Source organism: Phasianus colchicus, chromosome 15 (assembly GCF_987193195.1).
Source record: "Phasianus colchicus chromosome 15, bPhaCol1.hap1.1, whole genome shotgun sequence".
Lineage (NCBI taxonomy): Eukaryota > Metazoa > Chordata > Aves > Galliformes > Phasianidae > Phasianus > Phasianus colchicus.
The window spans coordinates 8323564-8348650 of record NC_143450.1 but is presented as its reverse complement, the minus strand read 5'-3'; the positions used below and the strand labels follow the sequence as shown (position 1 = coordinate 8348650).

At 42.9% G+C, this 25087-nt stretch overlaps 2 protein-coding genes across 5 annotated transcripts; both read right to left on the bottom strand.

Annotated features, from left to right (window-relative positions):
* Nucleotides 1–1174: 1174 nt before the first annotated feature.
* Nucleotides 1175–8684, bottom strand: C1QTNF2 (C1q and TNF related 2). The gene is made up of 3 exons (XM_031598047.2): nucleotides 8179–8684; nucleotides 4168–4416; nucleotides 1175–3149 (listed from the first exon to the last, which is right to left on the bottom strand). Exons 2-3 carry the CDS (start codon nucleotides 4406–4408, stop codon nucleotides 2536–2538), a joined length of 855 nt encoding a protein of 284 aa, XP_031453907.2. The 5' UTR covers nucleotides 4409–4416; nucleotides 8179–8684; the 3' UTR covers nucleotides 1175–2535.
* A 4497-nt stretch (nucleotides 8685–13181) lies between these two features.
* On the bottom strand, nucleotides 13182–25087 carry SLU7 (spliceosome associated SLU7). 4 transcript variants are annotated; one of them, XM_031598044.2, is made up of 16 exons: nucleotides 25069–25087; nucleotides 24591–24773; nucleotides 24288–24441; nucleotides 23921–24001; nucleotides 23174–23338; nucleotides 22295–22360; nucleotides 20819–20866; nucleotides 20224–20355; nucleotides 19859–19956; nucleotides 18389–18456; nucleotides 18013–18152; nucleotides 16954–17115; nucleotides 16445–16549; nucleotides 16212–16286; nucleotides 15906–16010; nucleotides 13182–14941 (listed from the first exon to the last, which is right to left on the bottom strand). In XM_031598044.2, the coding sequence occupies exons 2-16, from the start codon at nucleotides 24752–24754 to the stop codon at nucleotides 14762–14764; spliced, it is 1743 nt and encodes a 580-aa protein (XP_031453904.1). In that variant the 5' UTR covers nucleotides 24755–24773; nucleotides 25069–25087; the 3' UTR covers nucleotides 13182–14761. The 4 variants fall into 4 exon arrangements, with proteins under 4 accessions (XP_031453904.1, XP_031453901.1, XP_031453902.1 ...); XM_031598041.2 differs by lacking the exon at nucleotides 25069–25087 and adding an exon at nucleotides 24905–25011; XM_031598042.2 differs by lacking the exon at nucleotides 25069–25087 and adding an exon at nucleotides 24852–24911.

The following is a 25087-nucleotide window of genomic DNA, read 5'->3' as shown; positions in this document are numbered from 1 at the left end:
AGATCCACAGAGCTGTGCTGAGCTGTGCTGCACAGAAGCAGCACTGTGACCCGGGGCAGCTCCCAGGGGTGGATGTGGGTTTGTTGGAGCCAGAGCTCCAGGTCAGCAGGGAAGGCCTGATAGCCCCGGAAAGCAAGCAAGCTCTGTGCTAGTGAGTGCTTAGCAGGGGGTTTCTTTATAACTTGCATTTTGATCTTCTGAACTTGGATGCATTTGCATGTTTTCCTTTTCACTAGATCAAAAACGATGCTTTGCCAGAGAGCTAATAACTCCCGTGGCTTCTCATCTGGGGAAACCAGGTAGTGGGCCCTGAGAGGACTGACAGTGGGGATATGCTCCCTGCTGTGGCTGCTGAGGTAACGGGACAACGAGGAGTCCAGCCCTAGAAGCTGGTTGGCAGTGCAGCTGCGCTCATTGTTGACTGCTGCTTCCAAACCTCAGTCTTATTCCCTGTGGTTCTCTGCCATCCCCTCCCAGCTCTGGCACCTGCCTTGTACCAACTGGGTTCAGCGGTAACCTGTTGGAAAACCAAAATGAAAATCACGCTGAGGATGGTTGATGGGAGAAATTGAGGGCAACAAGATCTCTCTGTTTTGGCAGCAGTCCCGCCACCCCCTGGGGCTGTTGGTGGAAATGCAGGGCTGGGCACTGAGAGAGAAAGGCAATGCTTGAACTGTTGCTGCCTGCAAAATGCAGGCCAGGACATACTAAATGAGGGCATTGCAAAGGAAAGTACATTATTTGCACAGCAACTGCTGGGAAAGGACTTCTGCCAGTAGGCTGAGCAGCTGCTCAGGAATGTACAGACCCTGTTCCACCTTGTAGAAGGCCTTGTACAGAGAGTAAAAAAGTGTGTGTGTTCCCTGGCTTGTAGGGTTGGGAGGGAGGAAATACACTGGTGGCATCTGGCCCTGCAAAATCCATCACTGAAACTGGCAGCGTCTGTGGAATCTGTAACAGTTTTGAAATAATTTCAGGAAAACTGCTTAATAAGCATTAAGGATGTTGCAGTGGTAGTTCTGTTCAGCTTTATTAAAAAAAAAAAAAAAGTATTTGAAAAGATTTTCATAAGATATAACACATTTAAAGTTGTTTACAAAATCATGCAAATACAATGACTTGTAGAAATAAGGTTAATATATATATATATATATATTAATTTGTTCTTCTGTGCTATCTCCTCAATGTCTAAATGTGCAAATGAGAAGAACTGGAAGTTGATACAAGTGTTTGTTGCAGTAGGGGAGACAAGAAATATGATTGTGGGAACCAAGAAGATGTGTCAGATATTGAGGAAAATTCCTTCCCTTTGACTGCAGGCTGACTTCTGGTAGTGAGCAGCTGCATACACTGGGGCAAGGCAAGTGGCTGAGTAGCCATACAGCTGGAGATGTGATAATGATGCTCCATTTGGGAGCATATCCCTGTACGGCTGCTGGTTGGGATAGGGAAAAATGCAAAGCTCATCATAGCAAGACCAAAAAGCTCACCTCTGGCCTTTTCTGCCTTGTTTTTCTTTTTTTATACAGTTTAGAACCACTATGTTAAGATCGCTCATGTGTAACATTTGACATACAAAATTAAAAAAGCAAAGCGCGTCATTAAGACAGAGTCTGTATGCAGCATTAAGCCTGTGAGGAGCACCTCAGCAGCACCATGAGAATTTCCTTTCAGCAAAAGCTGACAGGGATGGAGGAGTGGGATTTGATGCACCTGTTTCTGGAGTGAAGGTTCACGTTCTCTCTCTCTAAAAACTGAGTCTTATCTGCAGCGTTGCCCTCCACCATGAACCAGAGGCTGGCAGGTATTGGGCTTGCACAGCCAATGTCAGGTTCTGGTCACAGCTTTTTGACACTTGTCTGAAAGCAGATGCAAGACTCAGCACTGCTTTGTTGTGGCTGAACTCTGAGCAAACCAGCAGAGCTCGATTCGACGGTGTGTGTCTTAGCAGGAGTTTTACCTTTAGCCTTAAATGAGCTCTTTTCTTTGTGTCCCATTTAAACCGGATGCCGTTGCTTATTAGTACTGCTTTGATGAGGCTGAGGGTTGCTGGTACTTTTGTAACGGCAGCTGATAATTTCCTGACTTGTAAGTAGCTGGTGAAGTGTAGTAAGTTTTATTATTATTATTATTGAGGGTGGGAGAAGGAGGGGCACTGATACAATCTCCAACATCAATGGTGCTTATAAGCTCAGTTTTCAGGAAATGGTTTTCGGTCTCTATGCATTACAGTAATATAAAATCAAAACATTCTGCACCAGTATTTGAGTTACATGTCTGTGGCATGTTTGAACAGTAGGAAAACATAGCGGCTGGCTTCCAGGTTTACAGAGTCATGAGGTCACTTAAAGGTAGGTCCTAAACATCCTGATATACTTCATGGAACTAGTTGGTGATATCAAGTAAATATCTGTATTGCCAATATGGGCTGTTAGTGTCAAAAAAGTAAAATGATGAGATAATATCACACATGTCCACGTGCAGGCTACACTTTGCTGGACTGAAGTTGCATCCATTTCTTATTTGTTTCTCACTCTATATTTCATTGAGATAATCTTGGTCAGGGTAGATCAGAAAGCCAGTAAATAAGCTGTCTGTCCAGTAGGGATCATAAAAGAGCCCGTTTTGTTCAGAGTAAAAGATCTGCAGCCACACCTCATCCTCTTGCTTCAGAGAGAGAATGGTTGATCCAGAGGCAACGTCGTGGTTCCCAGTGTTGGCATCAAAAGTCTTGATCCGGTACTGCCCGTTGTGGACCAAACCAATGGCCAAATGTTTGTTGGCCAAAGTGATATCATAAGTGAAGTAGTAAATACCTGGGATGCTGCATATGAATTTTCCACTGGAAGCATTGTAATGTCCTCCCTCGTTCATCAGGATCCTGTCAAATTTGATGGGGAGCCTTTCTCTTGGATAGCTCTTAGAGACAGCTACAGAGAAGGCAGATTTGGCTTTGTTAGCATTGCAGGTGCAGGGTCCTGGCATCCCAGTCTCACCTTTGTTCCCTTTGGGTCCTTTCTTTCCTGGTGCTCCATTTTTTCCAGGATTACCCTTTAAACCCTTTGGTCCTCGTGGGCCTGCCTTGCCAATGGCTCCTGCTTTCCCCTTTGGTCCCGGCTTGCCTGGATTTCCTGTTCTGCCCTGTGGACCTGAAAGACAAATAACCTTGTAAACATTTTAGTGAAGGTTTATCAAGTGGAAAGGGGTTGTATCATTGCAGCAGTATATTTTCATTTGGGAGGAAAATCGTAGTGGTAAGAAACCAATGAAATACCACCTGGGGCTGGACACACGTCAGGTCATAAATCATGTAAAGACTGGGATTTACGCTGTGTCTTATTACCTGCCATAGCAAGGGTGGATGGCTGTCAGAGATGTTCTCTAGATTCCCTGTTCTGAGTGTGAGAGAAGATGTAGCACTGGCACACTGGCATTATGCTGAACCAGGAGTGCACTCTAGTGTGGTGATGGGAAATCACTGCCTTCTGCCTCCAGCTGCCCCTGATGCTCACAGTGAGGACTGATGGAAAAAAGAGCCCCTTTGCAGGACCAGAGGAGGGTGGATGTGTGCTTTGGTTTTGATGGAGCACGGTCAGAGCAGTGCCTGACACTCAGAGTGCTCCAGGGAATCAGTGCTTAATTTTTCATTTGATTCTGTTTCCCTTGAAAGCAGGAATCAGAAACCAGTGTTTTGTCTCTCACATAATGTGTGTGTGTCAAAACAGAAAATCTCCCTCCGGAGGAAATATGTGCAACAACAAAGGGAAGATGAAAATAATTACATGCAGCATTACAAATCTATCAGCAAACAATATGTTTTGGGAGGTTTTGGCATGGGTTTTGGGGTGATGTTTGAAATACTTTCTATTGCTGCTTAGGCTGATTAGACTTTCAAGGATTCGATATTGTGAAAATAAAAGTTTCCACCTGCTGCTGTGGCAGTGCTACGTGGGAGCGCCTGGACACAGCATGAGAATCCAAAACTCACTGGCAGGATTTGAGAAGTGGGGAATGTTGAGAGGAGGAGGCTGAATTCCTGGAAGTGTCTCATGAGATGTAGCCTGCTCTGAGGCTTGGATGTGGGATGACAAGTTGACGTTAACTGGGCTGTTGCACTCATGCTTTAACACTTTACCCTTGTTTTGCAAAGAAGCTCTTCCCTCTTACCTTCATCACCGTAATCGCCTTTGTCCCCATCCTTGCCGTCCTTGCCATCTTTCCCTGGGAAGCCCATCCTGCCAACTGTCCCCGGAGTCCCAGGTGCACCAGGAGGGCCAGGAGGCCCGGGGGGGCCTGGCAGGCTGCACGTCAGCTGGGGGCCCTCCTGCAGCGCTGCCTTGGCAAAGCCCCCGAGGATGTGGTTGGCCACGCAGGGCACAGTCCAGAGGAGGAGGACAGCAGAAATCATGGCACAGCCTGGAGAAACGAGATGGGGGCTCGGCTGATGTGTGCGGCAACCTGTGTGTGGGTGCAGCAGGGTGCCCTCTGCCAGGGCTGCATGGAAGTGGGGCACAACTGGGATTTTTTCTTTTGGCAGGGTGGGGGAGCTTTTTGTTTTGGTGTTTGTTCTCTCTTACCTCTTCTCTCCTCTTTGCCCTTTCCTGGGCAAGCAGAGCAGAGGAAGAAAAAACTGGGGAAGCTCACGCCAAAGCCCTGAAACATGCACTGCTGTTGTGTTGCTGGGTCTATTACAGGGTCCAAGCACAAACTCTATGGTGATGTGGGGCTGAGCTGAGTTGTGGAGGCCTGGGGCCAAGTCAGTCAAGGAAATTCTTAATGTGCTTTGCCTGATAGTATGCATTGAGCCTCTGCTAGCTGAGGACACCTGCCTGGGGTTCCCCTTCTTCATCATGCTCAGCTGCACTGCCTGCAGCCAGGATCAGCCCTGCTGCAGCCACCACTGCTGTGACCTGCCTTGCTGCAGGGGCTCGTGGCTCTCGCTAACCTTGGAAAGATGGATGGCCGTTAACAGCACTGTTTGCTGCTTTTCTCCTGGCTCGACCATAAGCCATTGCTTTAGGTGTAGAATACAGCAACATTTGTTACACTTGTTGTTGGAGCAGCCTTGCCTCTGCCTTCATTGACAGAGGAGGTTGATTGTCCTGGGCTTGTCTGACTCCCCTCCTGGACAGATTTCTGATAGGAAATCATTTCTAGAATAAAACTATTCCTGTGGAACTGTTAGTGATGCAGAGCAGTTATCATGCAGTAACACCTCTCTCTGGATGTCTGCACGTGAGCTGTTTGCGAAGAGCTGCACACAGAGTAACTCCACTGCATCTTAAAATGTTGCTCGGGATGGTAGCTTAGGGAAGGTGCTCAAAATCTGACTGACAGGAGCTCATCTTCATGCACAACCTGCCTGAGACTCTGAATGTCAGAAGAGAGTAAAGTAGACTTTGCATTGCTTCTGCATCTCATTACAGATGTACTTAAAAGGAGGATTTCCCCTATGGTATCAGTTTCTGGCAGATGAACGAAGGTCCTCTTGCCATTCCCTCCCAGCTCTGGAGGATGCTATGCATGTGGTGGTGTCCAGGCTGAGGATTTTCTTCTCCTCCTGCCAGTGAGGGAGGTCACAGCCATGAGCTGCGGGCACTGACCATGTACTGAGGGAGATGCTTTTGGTGTTGGGCTGTTTCCCAGTGGTCTCAGTGTGGAAACAAGCTGGTGGGAGATGAAAGGCATTCTCTGCCTCAGTTTCTTTCTTTGACCTTCTGTAGCTGGAGTAGCTCTTGGAGAAATGAGACAAAACCTAAAACATCTCTGTCTGGTTCACTGTTTTCTCAGTCACTCCATGATCAAGAGTGATCAAGCCAAAGGAGTTGGCTTGCGTGGGCTTTCTTATCACATCTCCAGTCCTGTTAGCTAAATACAGAAGCAGGGATTATGAAGCGAGAAAACTGCCTTTCAGATATTTCTTCATGCTTTGGTGCTGAGGCAAATTTGCAATAGACAGATGAACTGCGATATCCCCAGTCTTTCATTGGCCTTTTGGTCAGGCAGGATCCTGTGTGGCATGAAGCCAAATACTGGGAGTCTTTAGCATCTCTCTGGCAGCATTATGTTCAATTCCTGCACTGGAAATGAGATGTTTGAAGGATTGCATACATTTCGTGTTGCCTTAGTGCTCCCGCCTTGGTATCAGCTCCTGTAGGGGGTGGGAATGCACGTTACATGCTCCAGATCCGGCCAGCAATATGCCGTATATAAATGCTGAGTGGGAGCCCCTTGGTTCTGAGAGATGTATAATTAAGAACATGCAGAGGAGTAGGAAATGCAGAACAGATTTCTGAGCTGGTTGTGCCTGCTAAGCCATTTCCTTCGTCTGGGCTCTTTTGCTTTGCTTATACCCAAATTTATTTGCTGGTGAAAAGTGTTGGTTTAATGGCCTTGTGAAACTGAAACCACCAACCAGTATTAACGTGGATAGCTGAAAAAGTCTTCTCGCTTTACAGAAATGGAAATAAAGTGCTAAAATGCCTTTGGAGTGGGGAGATCCTAAGGAAAGCTCCATCCTCTCTTCCCAGTAACCACCTCAGATGGGGCAGAAGAGAAGGGAGAAGTGTTTGGAGATGGCTGACTCTTAAGTGGTTGTGGCAAGGAGGCATTTTGTTGTGGAGCATAACCTGGGGAAAAGCATAGATGGGACTACTTTGTGTGGAGAAGGAATGAGAAGGAGTAAAGCATGGGGAAGAGGGCAGCAACTTCTCTGAAACTTTCTATTTACCTCCAGGCAATGCCCCTAGTTAAGCCAGTGGGGTAACACACACAGTACCCTGAGGCTGGGAAGTTCAGGTACCGACACATGTAAACATGGGGAACATTTGGCCACCTGGGTGCTCTGCATGTCTAGTTTGGGGCTCCACAAGAGCACTGCATCCCACATCACAGCAGTGTCACATTCACAAGAGCATCTATAAATAACCTTTGAAAGGAATCCCTTTGAAAGGAAAAAAGACTCGTTCTGTTCCACCTTAAAAGGAAAATTGCATCTCGGTGTAGAACATACAATGAGTTCCAAAAAGCAAATTGGAAACAGACCAGCATCTTTCCTCTCCTCGGTACAAGCAGCAGACCTGGCACTGAAGGCCATGCAGCACATTTTCAGCTGAGGTCTCACTTTTACAGAAACGTTTTAATTAATGCTTTTTGTGATAGGGTTCTGGAGGCTTTTGGCCTTGACAAATGCCTGCTGTGTGGGACTGCACCCTGCGCCCAGTGCTGTGAGGGCTGAGGGCTGATGGCTGAGCACTGCCTGGGGGGGAGGGGGAGAGATGAGGCGATTGCGGATGCAGGCAATGCTGAGCTGCTCTGAGGTCAGCGTTGGATGCTGGCAGGCTCATCACAGCTGGGCCATCTATTGGCAGCCTCTGATCTCTGGGAGAGGCTCCAAAATGTGCAGAGAATGTCTGGGTCCTGAGGCGGCAGGATGAGCCACAGGCAGGTGGTGACAGGTACCATCTGCTGGGATTCAGGGACGATGTGCCCTTCATCCTTCAGCTGAATCCATACAAACTGCTGCTCTGGGGTCCAAGGCATTCCCTGGGATTGGTTTAGTGCGTAAAATGATGCTGTAGATCCCCATGGGTTCTAGTTCTGTATATGAATAAGCATTAAAAAGGAGCATCCGCAAGAAAAGCTTTTGCCTATCAGAGTGAGCCCCAGGAGCAAAGGAGTGCTTGAACCTCCTGGTGCTTGTGAGGCAGCTGGGCTGAGACCACACCGGAGGGGAAAGTCTCCTGGGTTTGCTGGATGTGGTGGTGGTTTGGCACCAGGCATAGTGGTCAAATGGGGATTTTTGGCAGGGAAGTGGACTCATACAGTGCAGTGACAGTGAGAGCCTCTGCATGGAGAGGGAAAGCTGTAAAGCATGCATTTAACTTCTGATATAAGCCAGTGAAGTTGCTATAGCTGATATGAACTTGATCTGCTGCACAGTAATGTTAAAGGAGTTGAGGGAGAACGATGAATCTCCTGCACCCAAAACCACACTGCCTCTTCTGCTGTTTCCTTCCCTGACTATTTCTTCCAACCTGGGCTGTTGTCTTTACGTTTCATGTGCAGGTGTTGGAAACCTGAGTGCTCACATTTGCTAAGTCAAGAGGAAGAGGGGGACAAAAAAAACCAAACCAAACCAAATCAAAATAAAAAAACAGGGAAAAGGAATGTACTCACCCAGGCTTAATTTCTTCAGTGAGGTCTTGACAGGCGCTGGGATTCCGCTCAGCTTGCAGCAGATGTTTTGCTGCAGACTGCTGTCACATCATGGAGCACAAACCCCGTCCTCCTGCGACTGCGTCTTTCTGAGTGTGCTCTGTGCTTCTGACTTGGTGGGTTTTTCTTTTCTATTAATGTTTTTCCCCGTTTTGCATGTATTGCTGGCTTCCCGCTGCAGCTCTAGGTTTTGGCTCAGCTTTGCCAAAGGCATATTTTTATTATTGTGTAATGGATCTGAGCCTCTTCCTCTGTCACGTGGCGTGGGCAGAAGTTTTGCACACACATGGCTGGGGAGCTCTCGGTGCCTGAGGAGCCTTCCCCCTTCCTCTCCTCTGCAGGCTGCTGCAGAGCTGGGCCTGGGTGGGTTCTGCTCTGCCCCTATGGGCAGGATCTGTAGGGCCATGGGCAACAGGGATTGATGTTCAATCTTATAGCACTAGCAAGGGAAGCAAATCTCATGCTGAGGGTGGAAACAAGCTTCTTGTGTATGGAATAATTTAGACAAAGCAGAAAGGATAGATCATTCAGGGCTTGGAGTGAATGACATCTCTGTGAAGCAGCAGCTTTGCAAAAATGCAAGTTGAAAGAAGACAGCAGGTACCGCACAGAGGTGCTGCAGGAGGGTGTGTGAGACAAAGCGTGGAGACTGACACTGAGATGATGGAGTGCGGAAGTTTCTGTCTTTGGAAAGGCTGAGGTTTTGCTTTAAGCTTTCAAAGTAATTGCAAAGCCCCAGCAATTGTTGCTGATGAGGCAGCAGTGCTGGAAGCGGTGCTGCAGTGAAAGCTGGCTGCTGTGCGATGCAGTCAGCTGTTGTGGGATGGCAGGGCTGGCCCTGGGGCTGCTGGCCATGGGCACAGGGCCCTGCCTTGCTCAGCACATGTGCTGGCAGCCAGCTCTGAGGCCAACACAGCTGCTGCCAGCTAGCGAGCACCTGGTGTTCTGTCCTGTGCTGAGGGCCAGCAGAGCAGGAGTGCTCCGCAGGTGTCATTCCTCTTCATGCCAGAATTTGTCTGCATCAGAGATCTGATGTGGTTGGTTTTTGTTTTCAGAGTTTTTGTTTGTTTGTTTGTTTGAGTTTTCTGCAGTATTTGCTCTCAGAACATGGTGAGAGCAGATTTAGCTGCATTTATTTGCATTAGAGACAAACATATAAATGGAGTGTATCTGCAATTGGTTTTGTGACCTGCAGTTGGTGACGCCGCTCCTGGAGGGGTGGGGATGTCTCTCTGCTGCCTGGGCACCAACCAATACAGCAGAACTGTGACAGCATTCAAATACTACGTGTATCTTGCTGTCCACGGGCTCCTCTTCCCTGCACCCTGCATTGGCTTCTCCCACCTAAGTGTGAACAGGACTCAGCAGAGCTGGAAGTGTGCTGGCAGCACGTGCTGTTAAACCAATGAGCCGCCCCTCCGCAGTGAAGCAGAGCAGCCCTGGTGTGCAGCTCTCCATTCTTTTCCTTTTCATGCATTGCAGGAGACTGTTACAAGACATGTATCTCAGCAACAGAGGGTTTTCCCCTGCTGGTTCTCGGAGGCTGAACGCACTGTTACAGACACCCAGCTCGTGGCAGTGCCTTCGTAAGCAGACACAAGGAGTCAGACAGGACAGAAGCAGCTGCAGCTGGAGGTGGCCTAACAGGCAGCCCTCAGGGCAAAGCAGGGTGATGGCTGAGCAGGTGCATCTCTCTTCAAAGATGAGTGCAGGGCCTTTGATTTTTTTTTCATTTTTATGTTTGGAAGATACTAATGGGAGGAAAAAAGCATTTTCTCTGCAGCAGGTCTGCTGGCTTAGCTTGGAGTGGTGATTTGAGTCACTTTTATTGCCCTGCCTGAAAGGAGCTTGGAAGCCTCTGAGCACTCTTCAGAGAGTGATTGTCCCTCTCCAAAAGCCCCCATAAAATCAGACAAATCGCTCTTTAAACTTAAAGGATACGCTTGAGACCATCAGCTCTGCTTAGAAGCTGCTGTCCTAACCCATTAAGATAAAAATAAATAGATCTATTTTGGGAGGAGGAAAGTGGGAACCAGCCCAAACATCAGTGAGACACTGCCAGCGTGTGCAGAAGACAAGTAGTGCTGTGGTTTTGTTTATTTGGCTTCTTTTTTTGGACTTTCTTTTTTCTTATGTGTCTTCTAAGTCAAAACCAGCAGTCTCTTTGACTTGCCACAACTGGTTTCTGCTGAGCTATCCAGTAACACATTTAGACAAGAACTGTTCTGAAAATGCCTTGCATTTCTCAAGAAAGCTTAAAAAAAGGCATGGGAAATTAGTATGGAGTTCTACAGGAGCCCAAGCCTGTAGTCAGAACACTGAGCGATGAAATGCAATGGCACACAAAAGCAGGTTACGTAGAGCTGAGTGAGCATCTGAAAGCAGCACAAAAAGAGGGAGAGCAGATTGGTTATTTAGTAGAGAGTGGGGAAAAAATGCAAAATGATCTCCTCAAACTGAAGTCCAGATACAGACATAGACGAGAAACAAAGCAGAAAAACAAGAGTTGATCCAGAAACCTTGCAAACTCTTAGTAATTGCGTACATTCTGAAGGCCCAGGGGAGCCAGACCTGGGGTTAGCAAAATCTCTTAGTTCTGAGCATCACTGACAGCAATGGCTGGGATGAGGGCAGCACTGCCCAGGCCAGGAGAGTCGAGTGCCTCAATTCAGTGCCTCTGTCCTGCAAGGCAAAGCTGCATCCCCTAGACAGACTGCCTGTGAGCCGTGACAGTCTGCACAGCTAATAATAGCTACAGAACAAATCCCACCTCTTCTGTTGCTTTCCAAGTGGAGAATTTAACATTAGAGCTGGATTTTCAGTTCTCAGACAACAATTAATTTGCTAGAAATTGACTTTCTGCTGTTCCTAAAACATAGAGCACACTGTATGGCTGCACTGGCTCTCAGTTGCTAGGAGCTGCCCTCTCTGCTTTTGCTTCTATATGTGTCCAGTATGAGATCTCTAAGCAAGAAGGAGCAGCCATGCCACAGAAGGAGCTGGCTGAAAGCAGGCTTTCTCCTCCCAGCGAATCTCAGAGCAGCTCTCAGGGTGCTGCCCATGCACAGTGTGCAGACCCAGGACACACGCTGACGTGGGCAGCGTCTCCTTGCCCTGTGTTGATGGAGCATTGCAGCAGGTGCTTCAGCACCCAGCAGCAATGGGTTACAGCTGAGAGGGGAGGTGCTGCTGGAAGGTCCCACTGCTGAGGTGCAGTGGGAGTGAACAGGGCAGGGCCACGGGTTGTGCTTGGACCCGAGTGCAGTGCAAACAGGAGGCAGGGCGATGGCTTTCCTAAAACACAATGGAATTATGAGAATATCTTTTTAAGACTGCTGCTAGGAAGATTTGGGTTTGCTCATCTGCCCATGGAACAACGTTTCCCTGGACAAAGGGTTTTCTTTTTGTTCCATTGAGGTCTGAGATATGGTAGTATTTAGTGGAAGCAAAGCCCACCCCTGCCTTCTATCTCTGGGCAGGTCTCTGCCTGACTTATCCCAGAAGTGAACAGATTTGTTCCATGTAAGATAACTAGCTGAACTTAAATTTTTTTTTGCCTTTTTCTGTGTTGCATCCAGCAAAGCTAACGCCACCAGGAGAGCTAGCAGAACAACAGGAAGTTGCTTGCATGTAGTGTTTTGGCCTAAATATATCCAAACATGGGATGGAAAACAGCTATTGGGCTGCACTGGGCCTAGCCACTGTGTTAGCTTGCACAGAAAATCCTGTCTCTGCAGTTTTTATTGTTTTTTTTTAATTCCCTAAAGGACCAATTCCATTTCATTCTTGACTACTGCTAAGATCCCTGCTATGCTCTGATCCCTGAACAATTGCACACATGTAGAACAGCACCTCTCTTTCACTAATCCACTCAGGAAAGCCATAAAGATCCAATTACAAAGAAATGTGGAAGACAGTAAAAGAACCATCTTCTGATGTGCCTTGAAGGAACGTAACACAGAACAATAAGCTTATCAGCAAAAAAATAAAGGAGAATATTTTACCTGCATGCTTAAATATAAACACTTTCAAATCAACATCTTGCTCACAGTTCGCAGATTGAGTGTGCCTTGAGAACCAGGATTCAAACAGGGAGGAAAAAAAGAGAGGTAATTGAAGCAATTGCTGGGAAGGGAGATGGGAAAATGAACACTGAACTCTGCCAAGGGTGAGATGCAGAGAAAGCTGCTCTGAGCGTGCTGGGTGGGTCTGGTCTGTATTATGATTTCAGAACGTGACAAGTTCTATTAACAGGCTACTACATTTCTTCTCATCTCCCTTGTCTTTTTATGCACACAAGAAACAATTGCAGCCATCTCTGCTGCTTTCCACTGTATGATTATTTTCATCCATAACTGGCCATAAACTTGTTTCCAACTCACTTTAGGAAAGAAAAAAAAAAACAAAAAAACAAACCCAACCCTGCTCGTTCAAGGGGAGGTGATCTTCGGACACGCAGTCACACTGCATGCCAAATGCAAGGGGAAGCAGATGGAGGAAAATCAATCCTCACAATCAAATGCGTGATGTTCTGTAACATTTAACCTCTGTCATAGAAACAGAACAATACTTTTTCAGCTTTTTCCCTTTAACTGTGGAGGCTGACGTAGAAGAGAGATCCTCTGTGTCATTCACAGGTCCAAAGAAGTGTACTTTGCATGAGTCTTAATGCTTTTTCACTCTACAGCTGGCTGCTCTGGGAAACATAAGTCCCCCAGGCTCTTTCTGAGCAGAGCAAGACAGGGGCTGATAGGGAGCTACTCATGGCTTCAGGCACTGGACAGAAAATCCAATCACATAAATGTACTTACGGTGGAATTTGGTATGTTTCTGTAAGAAACCTGTCTTGCTAGAGCACGGAGCATGTTACATGAGCTTTCACATACAGGTGCCTTTAACTCTCGCCCTTTTTCTCACATAAAAATACACACTACTGTGCTCAGCTGCTGGACTGCTGAATTATATTTATCATTCTTTATTACTCTTTTCGATGTTATTTCTGAACTGCCTCCTTTATAAAGAATCAAGACTCTACCTTTAAAAAAGTATCCAAATAGTTCAAGGAACCAATAGCACAGACTGATTTAACATCCCTCACGCTCAGCTTGGCACTAAGACATCAGCAGTTGGCACCTGGAGGTCGTACTGGCCAGTACAAAAGTATTACAGTTCAAAACAACTACATCAGAAAAAAATCGTTCAAAGCCAGTTTGCATTCAAAGGTTGTAACAAGAGATCTATGGACCACAATAAAGTGATCCAAAACACTGATCAATGACAACAGCACAGGTAAGTTTTTACACAGAACCAATTTAATGCCTAACGCACAATTTCCATTTTACTGTACACTAAATGGAAATGCTCAGACCTCAGAAGGTGGCTGCAAAATCATATGCAAAACATTCAAATTTGTACTCAGCGTATATAACTACTTGTAGAAAAGTGTTATTTTTTCCCTTTGAAATTATTCACAAACTAGACAGGTGAGGATGAGCTGATGTGAAAACCTAGAGAGTGAGTCACTGGTAAAGCAGAAGGGAAATTACACCCCAGCCCCTCTTTCCCTCTGACTTTCTAAATATCTGTGTTTTTCATGAAAACATAAAAACAATCTCTGCACTAATTCTCAACCCTTCCAAGTACAAAACTACGGCATGAAGCTTTTCACCCACTTCTTCAGCTTTTAATAGTACGGTGGAGAACTCACAGCTTAAGGACAAATATTTCCAAACAACACCCAGATGCTGCACGCCAGCAAGAGGTAGATATCTAACCATCACTTCCACACAATGTAACTGGACTCAGGAGGTTTAAGGATAAGATGTATATTGTTATGAAACAAAACTAAACAACTTAGATCTTTGCAGCTGAAATGTGCACTAACACCTGCAGAAACACAATGAGAATTTTATAGCTCTCTGGTCAGCTTCTCCTGAACTTTTAATTACAACAGCTAGATAGTTTTTGAGACTTTTACATTAATTTAATCAAAACTGTACAAAACTATTTTCACATTCCAAAATACTCAGTGAAAACTGATCAAAAACTATTTCTCCCTTTAAAGCCGTGTGACAGGCAAGCCCTTTTACAAATAAAAGTTGGGCTTCAATAGCTGCACAAATTTATATGCAACAATTACTGCTATACATTAACAGTGACACCTGTTGATCTTCTCTTCATTGTAGTTAATTTTATTGAATTAGTTAAGTCTTCATGTATGGCCAAATGAACCGGAACTTCTGGAATTACAGCCAATATCTGATCTTCTCTTTTCCAATCAAGAATTTAGAGTGTATATTTTTTAAAATGCATTTATACACTTATGTACATATATATTTGTGACTGCATATATACATACAAACATAACATTGTTTTAAGTACTAGACAGCTCAAGTCTACTGAAAGAATTTCACCAGCCTCTGTGGTACACAGATCTCTGCCATTTTTCTGGCATTTCTTAGCTGCATAGAAAGGAACAGCCTGCAGACTCATAAGCAAACATAGAAAAAAAAAGTCTTGGGTATTGGAATGATCTTCAGCACAACTACTGTCCAAGAAAAGAGGCCATGGGATCATCAGGTCTCTGACGTTTCATTCTATAGGCTTCCATTTCCTCTTCTGTTGGCTCCCTGGTCTCATATACACTGTTGTATGGTCTCTTCCTCTCATCTAACTGCATAATTTCTTTAACTTGCAGGAGACGAGCCTCTTCTGCATTTAATGCCTGAAATGGAAGAAAAAAATGCAATGAAATTAAAAAGAAAAATAATAAAGAAAAAAATAAACGAAAATTTACATCAAATCCTAGTATAACAAAGATAGAGCAGGCAGAATGCTAAGATAAGCAACACACACATGCCTAGCTACCTACAGCATACTTTGTGTGCTGTTTAATGCACATTTTTTAGTCTTAACCACAAGACAATGGTAAGTTGGTATTTTGCAATCAAGATACTTCTTTCCAATTGCCAAAACCAAGTATGAAACTCCTGTGTTCTACCTAAAAAGTAATCATGATCCTGGCAGTACAAAAATATGCCATGTTAGGGGGTTGATTTGTCTTTTTTCAGTTAGGCTGTAATTTTTTAGACGAAAATATACCTTTTGAAATACAAATTCTTCAGTTCCTCAAACAACTACTACACTATTAGAAAAGCAAAAAATAGTAGGATTTTTTTTTTTTTAAATTAACTATAGTTTAGTGTTAATTTGCTTCAGATACCCAAAGACATGTAGCTGTGTTTGCACAGGGTCCATTCAGCAGTGGACAGGATAGCTTGTGAATGGATTTATTTTATTAGCTGTGAGTTGGTGCCCAACTATGGGATTAAAAAAATGCTATGCTGAGCTTTGACAGTGCTTTTTTTTTTTATCTCTGCATCTTCCTTTAATAGAAAAACTGCTGTGTTCTGTGATTCTTTTAGATATCTGTAATAGTAGTAGGTGACCAGGAAGGAAGTATTCTGTATCTTCTAAACTAAGTCTTCCAAAGCTAGAGAAACAGGAAATAACAGCAGTGTACTTTAGAACATCTAACAGCATTTTAAGTTTGGTTCACCTCAAAATTAACATAGAAGAACTGTCCACAGAATTCTATTGCAGAACTATTACAGAATTCATAAACCTGATGTACAATGCATTTGAAGCTCTTTTTGCCACAGAAAGAATTGGAGTGCTTTTGAATGTACCTTTTTAAGTTTTTCTTGCTTCTTTTTCTCTTCACCCTCACTATCTGAATTTGAGCTCTTTTTGTGTTTCTTCTTTTTCTTCTCCTTCTGTTTTTCTTGGTGGATCTACAAGGTGGAAAAATAGCAGCAGTTAAGATTCAGTAGACAGTTGTAATATTCAAGCCACTAAATCCCAACTGTCTACTAATGCTACTCAGAGCTTTAACTTCCAGACTTACTAAAATGACTTAAATAATTTTGTAGTTACATATACATTTGGGTAGCTTAAAGTGATAAATATCTCCCTTAGAAAGGGAAACAACGCACCTCCATTAGTGTTTTGGGTTTTGTCACATGCTCCTCCTCCCTGGGTTGCTCCTCTAGTACGTTTGCTTCAGCATTCTGTATGGCAGACAAGAGAAAGGATATCCATTTACAAAGCATGTTTGAAAGCAGAAGGACAAGTTAAAAAAAAAAGCAAAATCATCTAAGGCTTACAGAGATGAATGCTTTCCAACTCTTCTCAAATAGTTAAAAAAAATATATATATATATACTTACAGCAATTTCTTTCCCAGCTTCTCCTGTACAGTATGAGAACTTGACAAATGAGTGGCAGCATTTGTAACCCCACTTGCCTTCCTTCCAGTATGAACCCCAAATGCACTGCAGGAAAAGATGACAGAGCAGTCATAATGACACTCCCCTACGAGGCAGGATGCAATTTATTCCTGCCATTATTTCCTGATGAGTAACCTATTCAAACAGCCCAAAGGGGAGAAATTATGAGAAATTAGCAATTTTACATTAGTCTTACAGGTATTATTTAAAAATAAACAACAAAACAGGATGTGGCCAACTCATTCACAGCAAAGGGAAACATAGTAACTTCCTTTTCAGTTCAAGATGGTCATCATAATTCTTTAAATTCATGCTGTGATAACGAGGTTGAAATTCCTTCTTTGCAGAAGGATAAATTTATATGTTGTTTTGATTATATTGTGCTGCATCTACCACATGTCATTCCCTTCCAAAGGGAAGACTTTTTTTCCCTTCAACTAGGTACTTACTGTATGGTTGTTAATCTTCACATCTTCCTCATATTTAGAGCAAGCAATAGCTTTCTCTTGTCCTTTGATCACTGTTCCATGTCTAGAATACTCTACATAATCTTCTGTTTGAGCTAACAGCAACTCAGCTGGTGGGGCATCTAGATGTTCTTGCCCTCCATACTATAATGCAAGAAGAAATCATGTGTGAGAATTTTGAAGAAAACCTACCTATATAGTTAACCATACATTTCAAGAATGTCACCTTTGGTGTCTTCTCTACCCACAGCACATAAATCCAGAAATACAACACTAAAGGCTATGAGAAATGCATCTCCTATGGCCACTGACTTTTCTTTTATTCCTGGAGGACTACAGCGGCAGATATCCTTATGTTAGTGATGTTTCAAAGCAGGAACACTTTTCAGATCAAATCAAAGGCTACAAAGGACAACCTTACTACAACTGAGCACATTTCCCCCCCCCTCCACACTTTCATGTTAGCAAGGTCAGAACCTACATGGATTGAGTTCTTTGTCAGTTGGCCAAAAAACCAACAGCAAAATATAAAATATACATATTCATTAAGACGACTTCATCTAAAACTAGATTCTGAAAACTGCTTCTCAAGAGAAGAAAAAATTTAAGGAAGCTCTGTGACACAGCTGGTGAGGTATTTTTTTTTAATTTTTTTTTTTTTTTTTTTTTTTTTTTTTTTTTTTTTTTTTACAAAAGACACCACTTTTAAAGCATATGGATTTTTTTTTTTTTAACCACTTGTATTATTTTTAAAACAAAATATGTAGAATTCATCATATGTACTGGTGTCAGATTTTTCACTAGAGAAATTTGTCAAGTAAGGGAAGCTCTCACAGTAATCTAAAGAAATATTTGTAGATCTTCAAAGGTTCCTGTATTAAATAATGGTTCTAATAGATTAGTGTATATAAATTTTTTAATTTACATATCATAAATGTCATTAGAATAGCTGCTATGTTTTCACATTACATTACATATTTGTTTTCTAAGAACCAGAATTCAAACGACAATTCTAACTAAATAAAACCAAACGCGTGTTACCTTCTCTAGAATGCTTTCTTTCTGCTGTGCCTTGAAGTCTTCTTTTTTCACTTTGAAGGATTTATAGAGCAGCTCTAATTTTGTAGGGTCTGCTTGAAGATGAACTTCAGAGCCTTTATCGTAAGCCTCCCAAGCAAACACTGTATACACAAGAGTCATCACTCAACATTTGTACTCAAATCATGTACTCATTCAAATTTCCATCTTCAATTTTGTAGTAATTTGAAAGAAAACCTCACTCTAAAAAAGAGTTTTCTTTTGCAGAAGAGCAGCATTAACTTAAATCCTTTAAATCTATTCCTTAAAAACAAACAACCAAGAAATAAAACCCAACACAAAAAGCCCAGCAAGTCACAGAAAAACAGAAACCACTCACGCTGAGTCTGTGCCATTGAAATGGTATCTCCAGTGTAACGAACGAAGTTGTCACCTGCATAACCAACCCTGCAAAAAAGAAAAATATTATTTTTAGCACGCAGCTTATGTGATTGTCTTTTAAAAGCAGTCATGGAACACCAACAGGAAAATAAACTTCTCTGTGCCTTGAGTTGCAAGAGGAGGGAGGGAAAGGAGCATTCCGCTCAATACATGAAATCAAAGCCTAGGCTCCCAGTGGTCATGGAAGTACTGGGCAGCATTTCGGAATATTCACTGCCTACATTTATATGGGTACATCTTGCAACACTTTCTTGGAGCTCCACCTTGAGTCATGCTTGGATCTGACATGAATATCAGGTGATATTCAAGCAGTGATTCTCAGCTTTCAGATTTATCAATCTTTCCTGCCCAGCTTCAGTGGATTTCAGCAATTTAAAGCCTGGTAAGAGCTTTACTGCCCTTGGTTACCTTTTGCTCACCTCTGCGTAGAGGTTCACAAACTGTAGCTGGAACACAGGTTGAGAAATCAAATTATGTTAACAAATTCAGTTTTCACCTCCCCATAGCCACCCTGAAGTTTCCAGTCTGCAATACTGTAGCAGAAGCACAGATTCAATAAAGGTCAAATTATGACCGGGGAGAAGAGAAAGCACCTGCATCTGAAATAAAACTGACTAGCTTCACTCTATCTGGGGGCAAGCAGAGGTGCAAAGAGCATTATTTGCTGTCATTGAGCCACTGCCATTCCATTTCAGGCAGCAAGCTAATCCAATTACTGTACCCTGAATAAATGTTTCTGCATGCAATCTGTCTGCTTTGCATGTCCACAGCACCACACAGGTCAAGGCAGGGTCACAGCTCAAGTGCTTGACTCAGGTTGTAGGTGAGACAGCGTTATGTGCAACCAAGAGCCCTCCTACAGTATTCTTTAATCAAGTGACCTATCTAGACAACAATAAAACATTCAGACTTTTTCTGTGCAGGCTCTCTGAATACATGGGGAGCTTTTGTTCCTGATTCTGGCCCTTAGGGAACACAGACACTCCATGCTAGAGGTCTCCAGTGCTGAATGCCTCCCAACAAACAAGGGAGGAAGTTCTAGATTCGGTTACTGAAATACTTTGCATAAGCATCATCATCACTGTTCATAAATACCACTTTTAGAGAAAAGAGAGTGTTCTAATCCTTGTTCTATGTCAGGTTAGCAAATAATAGTCCATGTACCCCTGAGGATTAAAGACCAGTATCAATGAAATAGTACTTTTATACACTAAACCATAAATTAATAAACAGAATAACTCCTGCACGTTTACTGTAAAGCATTATTGAAAGACTCCTCCTCCTGCAACTAACCAGGGATTAATTAATAACATGACATACAGATTCAAAATAAAATACAAAACTATTAAAGTCATCTCATTTTTAACAGAGTTTTGTTGGATGCACCAGCATGACCATTTCAACTTACTCATCTGGATTCTTGCCTGTATTGGCATATGGATTCTCCCTCATTGCTCTCGTTTTGGGATCATAATAAGCAGAGTTTGGATCTAAATTCCTCAGGTACTAGGGGAAGAAGAGAAGAGAAGGTATTTTATTAACATTTTTGGTTTTCAAAGAACTGAAAGTACTGCTGATGCCTCAACTTAAGACATTTTAAAGGGACAGTGACCTTGAAAAAATCACAAAATAAGCTCGAAGTGAGCTGAGAACTGACCTTAACTTCCCAAACACAGGGACTCACACTCAAACTCAGTGATAACAGAGTGTTCAACTTTTAAAATTAGCTAATATGAAGAGAAAAAGAAAAACTGTGAAGTATTCTTTACTCACTTTTGCAATATCTTCCCGAATACGTAAATTCCGAACTGTGATACGTCTTTTAGAGTCAAAGTTCTGCCCAGGCATATCAATGTCATCTGCATATTTATCTTCATCTTCATCTTCACTGTTATGATCTCTTTCCTAAGAACAGAGATGAATAACTTATTTAGAAGCGGTGATTCATTCTAGAGAGAAATATAAGAATCTGATTTTAGTGGTTTCATTACAAATGGGCTTAAGTGTGCTTATGGATCATGCAGTTACATTCATCGTTCCAGAAATACTCATCAAGGATTTCCACTTCCTCCAACTAAAAAACTGTAATTGTGATATAAATTTAAAAAGCTACCTTGGGCAAATCATACCATGCCTTAACAAGCGGTTACTTGATTACACCTTTAAGGTTTGACAACACACAGGAGTTAAAAAAAAAAAGCACAAAACAAAGCAACAATTAATAACAAAAAACCCTTCATAAAAGAAAAACAGGCAGCCAGTGATTGAACCCAACTCTGAAACCCTTATGCCACCCTTGTTTTGCTGTTTCACTAACTACAAGTCCTTTTTTCTGCCCATGATGTGATGCAGTGGGTATTCATCTTACTGTCTGTGAATTTGGTTCCTCTTCTCCCCACTGGTGTCTTGGGGAGTTCTGCAGCAAACAAAGAGCACATCAGCAGAGAAGATAAGATAGTGCAGAGAGGAAAGGCGGCAGGTAGATCAAGACCAATCAAAGCTGGACTTTGATGCTGGATATAAAAATACAATGTACTTGTGGCACAAAATGCACAGAGATCACTACATGTTCAGTATCCTAGGGAAGAGCTCGTAGTCCTTGTCACTGAATTACCAACCAGATTTCTAGGATTTGCCATTCTTGCAAAGGCTCAGTACTGTCACTATTACCTAAAGCCTGTTATACCTTTAGAGCAGAACAGAAATTGGAATATTTCACATCATGCAAATAAATCCAAGATTAAATTTTGAAAGCTTTAAAGAAATATATATTAAAAAGCTGGGTATGCACACATTTAATTAGCACTGACAAGAACACCGAGCTTGAATCAGAAGACAGAATCCAATCTGCAGAAACAAAACCTAATTTTTTTATTCACCTGCTTTGCCTTTCACTTTAAATGTTATTCTGCACTGAACACACACACATAAAAAAGAAAAAATAATAACAGCTTTTATCTGGAAGGTCAGAACTCTGTATTTTGTGCTGGGTCAGAGATTTGGTTCACTCTGCCACCTGGTGACAAAACGCAGGGTGACAACCTCTGGAAAATGGATTTCTGATTGTACATCATGTATTGCTCAATGCCTTCTGTCTTAAATGCCAATTCAAAAACTCTTTTGACCAGAAACAATTCCTACATTTTTCCATGTTAGAAACCTGGAGTTAAAACTCAGAAATTGAGCTTAGAAAAAAAAACATGCCATTAAAATCAGAACTTTGTATCAAATATTATCAAAAGCATTGCCTATAATCTAAGAGGAACCTGCAGAAGTGGAAGAAACAGACTTTGCAGAGTTACAGTCCAGAGGGAAATATCTACGCTCAGCCTTCATTTAATCAGAGACACTGCAAACAGCCATAGCAATGACTGAAGAAGAAACAAGCTTTGTTCCAGGATAAAGAAGATAATTTCCTATTCCCACTTACATCGACCACAATAAAACAATCCACACAATAATCACTACTTCACTATTAGACAAAACAACCTTTAAATTAAAAAAAAAACACCCAACATGCATCTCAGGGTATGAGCAGAATTACTATATGGCAGATGAGCTTGCTAATCTAAAATACCACATCATTAATTTTACAAGGTTAACAACCAGAAGGAAGTTTTGTCCAAAACCAAAATACGAAGTCACACATTTGAAAGAAGGTACTCTGAATTCTTGTACATGACACACAACAACCTGGTGCTACAAAGAACTTTAATATTTTGCAGGGTATAAAAAGCAACAGAAAACTGTGTATAGAGAATAAACACATCAGAGAGCAGAAATAACCTTGGTTTGGTTTTTATTCAGCCTAAACAAAAATAAATTAAGAGTTTAATGCACTTACCACTTGTTCCAGCTTTCCTGATGCTAACTCTTCTTGAAGCTTCTGGGCTTTCAGCGTACGCTTAGCCTGCATATCATGCAAATGCATTTGTTTTAGTATTTCCTTTTAATAGCAAGCATGTAGTGATGTCATAAGCATTTATTGTGATCACTGCCATTTAAAATCTATTATTACAAGAAAACGGGCATCCAGTTCTCCGGGTACTTGTAAAAAAAATCAGCAACCTGAAGTTTATCTCCTCTATGCTTAAGACTCATCATGCTGTTTTCAGAGCTCCAAGGAAAGGAAACTACACGTAACTCACCATTTCACTGTTTTATGGTATACTGTTAAATAAGCAAGTTTACTATAGCTCATGCACTTGTACCATTGCTATGCGTCAACTAATTAAAGAAATACAGCTTATTTCAGTTCACCAGTGTTTGAGAACAAATGTGTTTTACCATAGCACCCTCATAATGTAGTCAGGAATCTCAGTGATTAAGGCAGTTCACTGAGAGATAGTGCAAGCATTTACAATTTATGTGCATGACATCACAGAACCACAGAGACATGTATGAACAGCCACTGTTCCACAGTAGTAACAAGAAGGACTCGAGATAGTAAGCACTGCTTAGCAATTCCATATTTGCCTACAAATTGATCTTGGTCAGTACATTATAGGGTTTGTCTAGTAAACGCAAGCAATCAGGAGAGACACTTAGCATGGCAGACCCACACTCAGATCCGAATTTCTCTATTTCTAGTGAAGTCTGCTAACACAGCACGCATCCAGTTTTTCCATTACAGCACGAGGTCTAATACTGCAGTATGCAAAACACTCCTCACAGTGAACCCAAACACTACGTCTTTCCCCAGTGAACTGTAACACCTACATACCAAGTCAACCTTGGCATATTCCTCTACAATCTTCATGTGCTCTTCTGGGTTATAACCATTCCAGCGATCTCGCTTTCCATCGTAATCAAACATCAGCTGAGGCTGCACGTGTTCATCTGGTGCAATATTCATGCCTGTGTATTTTGCTCCAACTTTCCTAGGCCTCTGGAAGTAAAAAAAAATATAAAAAAGGCTGGATCAGTCAATCCAATTGAAACATACACTGAGACACCACTCTTTAAAAATAATATCAGTAGAGCACCTGTAAAGCAAATTAAACTTAGCATGATAAACCTCTGACTTGTAAATAAATGCAAGTAGTTCAGTTCTGTATTTCAAAATAACTGCAACTGCTACAAAAAAAAAAAACACAACCACCACATTTTCTAACTTAGACAGTAAAGAAAGCAAGTAAATTAACTTCCGAGAACTCTTCTAGCTGACAAGAAACACAAAGATGGCCACACCAACACTGGAACTGAAGTACATTAACATAAAGAACTAAATGTCAAACACTTTCAAGTTTTATTGCAGCATTTCCCACAAGCAGAATTAAATGGTGATTATTTTTTTCTTTGCTTTGTTCTTTATTTTCCCTACGAAACAGCTGCTTTAGATAATTTCAAACAGCATTATAACACTTGTAATCTTTTACAAAGTAACGGCTATTTTACCTGTAGCAAGACATTTTTCACTGCAGTCACATTCACTTTTGAACCATTAAAATATCAACAGCATCAAGCTTACCTCCATGCAGTCCTTCTTTTTGTGTGTCAGTGCACCACAGTTCTCACAAGCTCCCTTCCGGTACCTGGTAGCTATAGAGTGCTAAACAGCAAAAGAAGACTGTATTAAACAAACCTGTGCTAAGATTCATACAGATTTTCCACCAACAGATTTATTTATTTGCTAACACAACTAAAGCATGCATGCTCCAACCAAACTCAAAAGGCCATTTTGGTGATTACCAAATGCTTGGGTAATGCTTGCTGAGTACAATTTGCCAGTTCCTCTCACCCTCCAAAACACATAACCAGAACTTGTAGTGTATCAATTCCTCTTATTACGCAGGAATAAACCAAAGCTCTGTTTCAGGACAAAGGCAGCCCCATACCTCTTTCACTCCCCGTTTGTACCAGTCTCCCGAGGAGCTGTACTGCTTCTGCTTCTCCGGCTGAGGTCTCTGATGCTTCAGAGTTGGTCTTTTGGAAGGATCAATGTACCACGGCACTGAAGAGATGTACTGAGGGATGTGAGGATTGATATCTCTGTAAAAGGCGTTATGAAATTAACACGTGGCACAGGAAAAAAACACCACACAGTTCAGTTGACAAACAGCTCTTACGTTAAACTCCAGGTGAAACTATTTCACAAACAAAACTGTTAATTTCTGATGAATCTGCTTTACGGAACTCACTTTCCTTCCTCATCCACCTCAGCAGGCGCGTTCCCCAACTTCCTCTGCTCCTCCAACTCCTTCTTTTTCCTCCAGTCCTCCCTCGTCATCTTCTTCGGCTCCTCCATGCTCACGTCGCCCGGCCCTCCCGAAGGAGCTGCGTTTACCGCTGTCCCGGACGCCATTTTACTTCCCCCTGTAACACTAAAGAACCACACGCGTTCAAAGCCGGCCCGATCCCCCGACGCTCTCCTCAGGGACCCCTCAGGCTCTCCTCATTACCGCCCAGCCGCCCCCGGCCCAGCGCCCGCCCCGCGCCTCCGCCGCCGGTTTACCAGCAAGGCCGCGCCGCCGCCCCACAATGCACCGCGGCCCGGAGCCCCGCCCCTTAAAGGCGCCGCGTCCCCTGAGGAGCCGTCACGCGGTCACCACGGCAACGACGCGCCGGAACCCGGTAGTCCCGCCGTTGCCCCAAGGCGCCGCTGAGCCAATCGGATACCCGAGCGTTAGTCGAAACA

Excerpts from the sequence above, each read along its gene's own strand:
- SLU7 (XM_031598044.2), bottom strand. The coding sequence starts at position 24,754 with ATGGCGTCCGGGACAGCGGTAAACGCAGCTCCTTCGGGAGGGCCGGGC. Across the intron at positions 17,116-18,012 it reads AAGAAAGCATTCTAGAGAAG|TATGGAGGGCAAGAACATCT; the intron begins GTAACACGCGTT and ends CTTGCATTATAG. Across the intron at positions 16,550-16,953 it reads TGAAGATTAACAACCATACA|TGCATTTGGGGTTCATACTG; the intron begins GTAAGTACCTAG and ends CTTTTCCTGCAG.
- C1QTNF2 (XM_031598047.2), bottom strand. The coding sequence starts at position 4,408 with ATGATTTCTGCTGTCCTCCTCCTCTGGACTGTGCCCTGCGTGGCCAAC. Across the intron at positions 3,150-4,167 it reads AGGCGATTACGGTGATGAAG|GTCCACAGGGCAGAACAGGA; the intron begins GTAAGAGGGAAG and ends TTTGTCTTTCAG.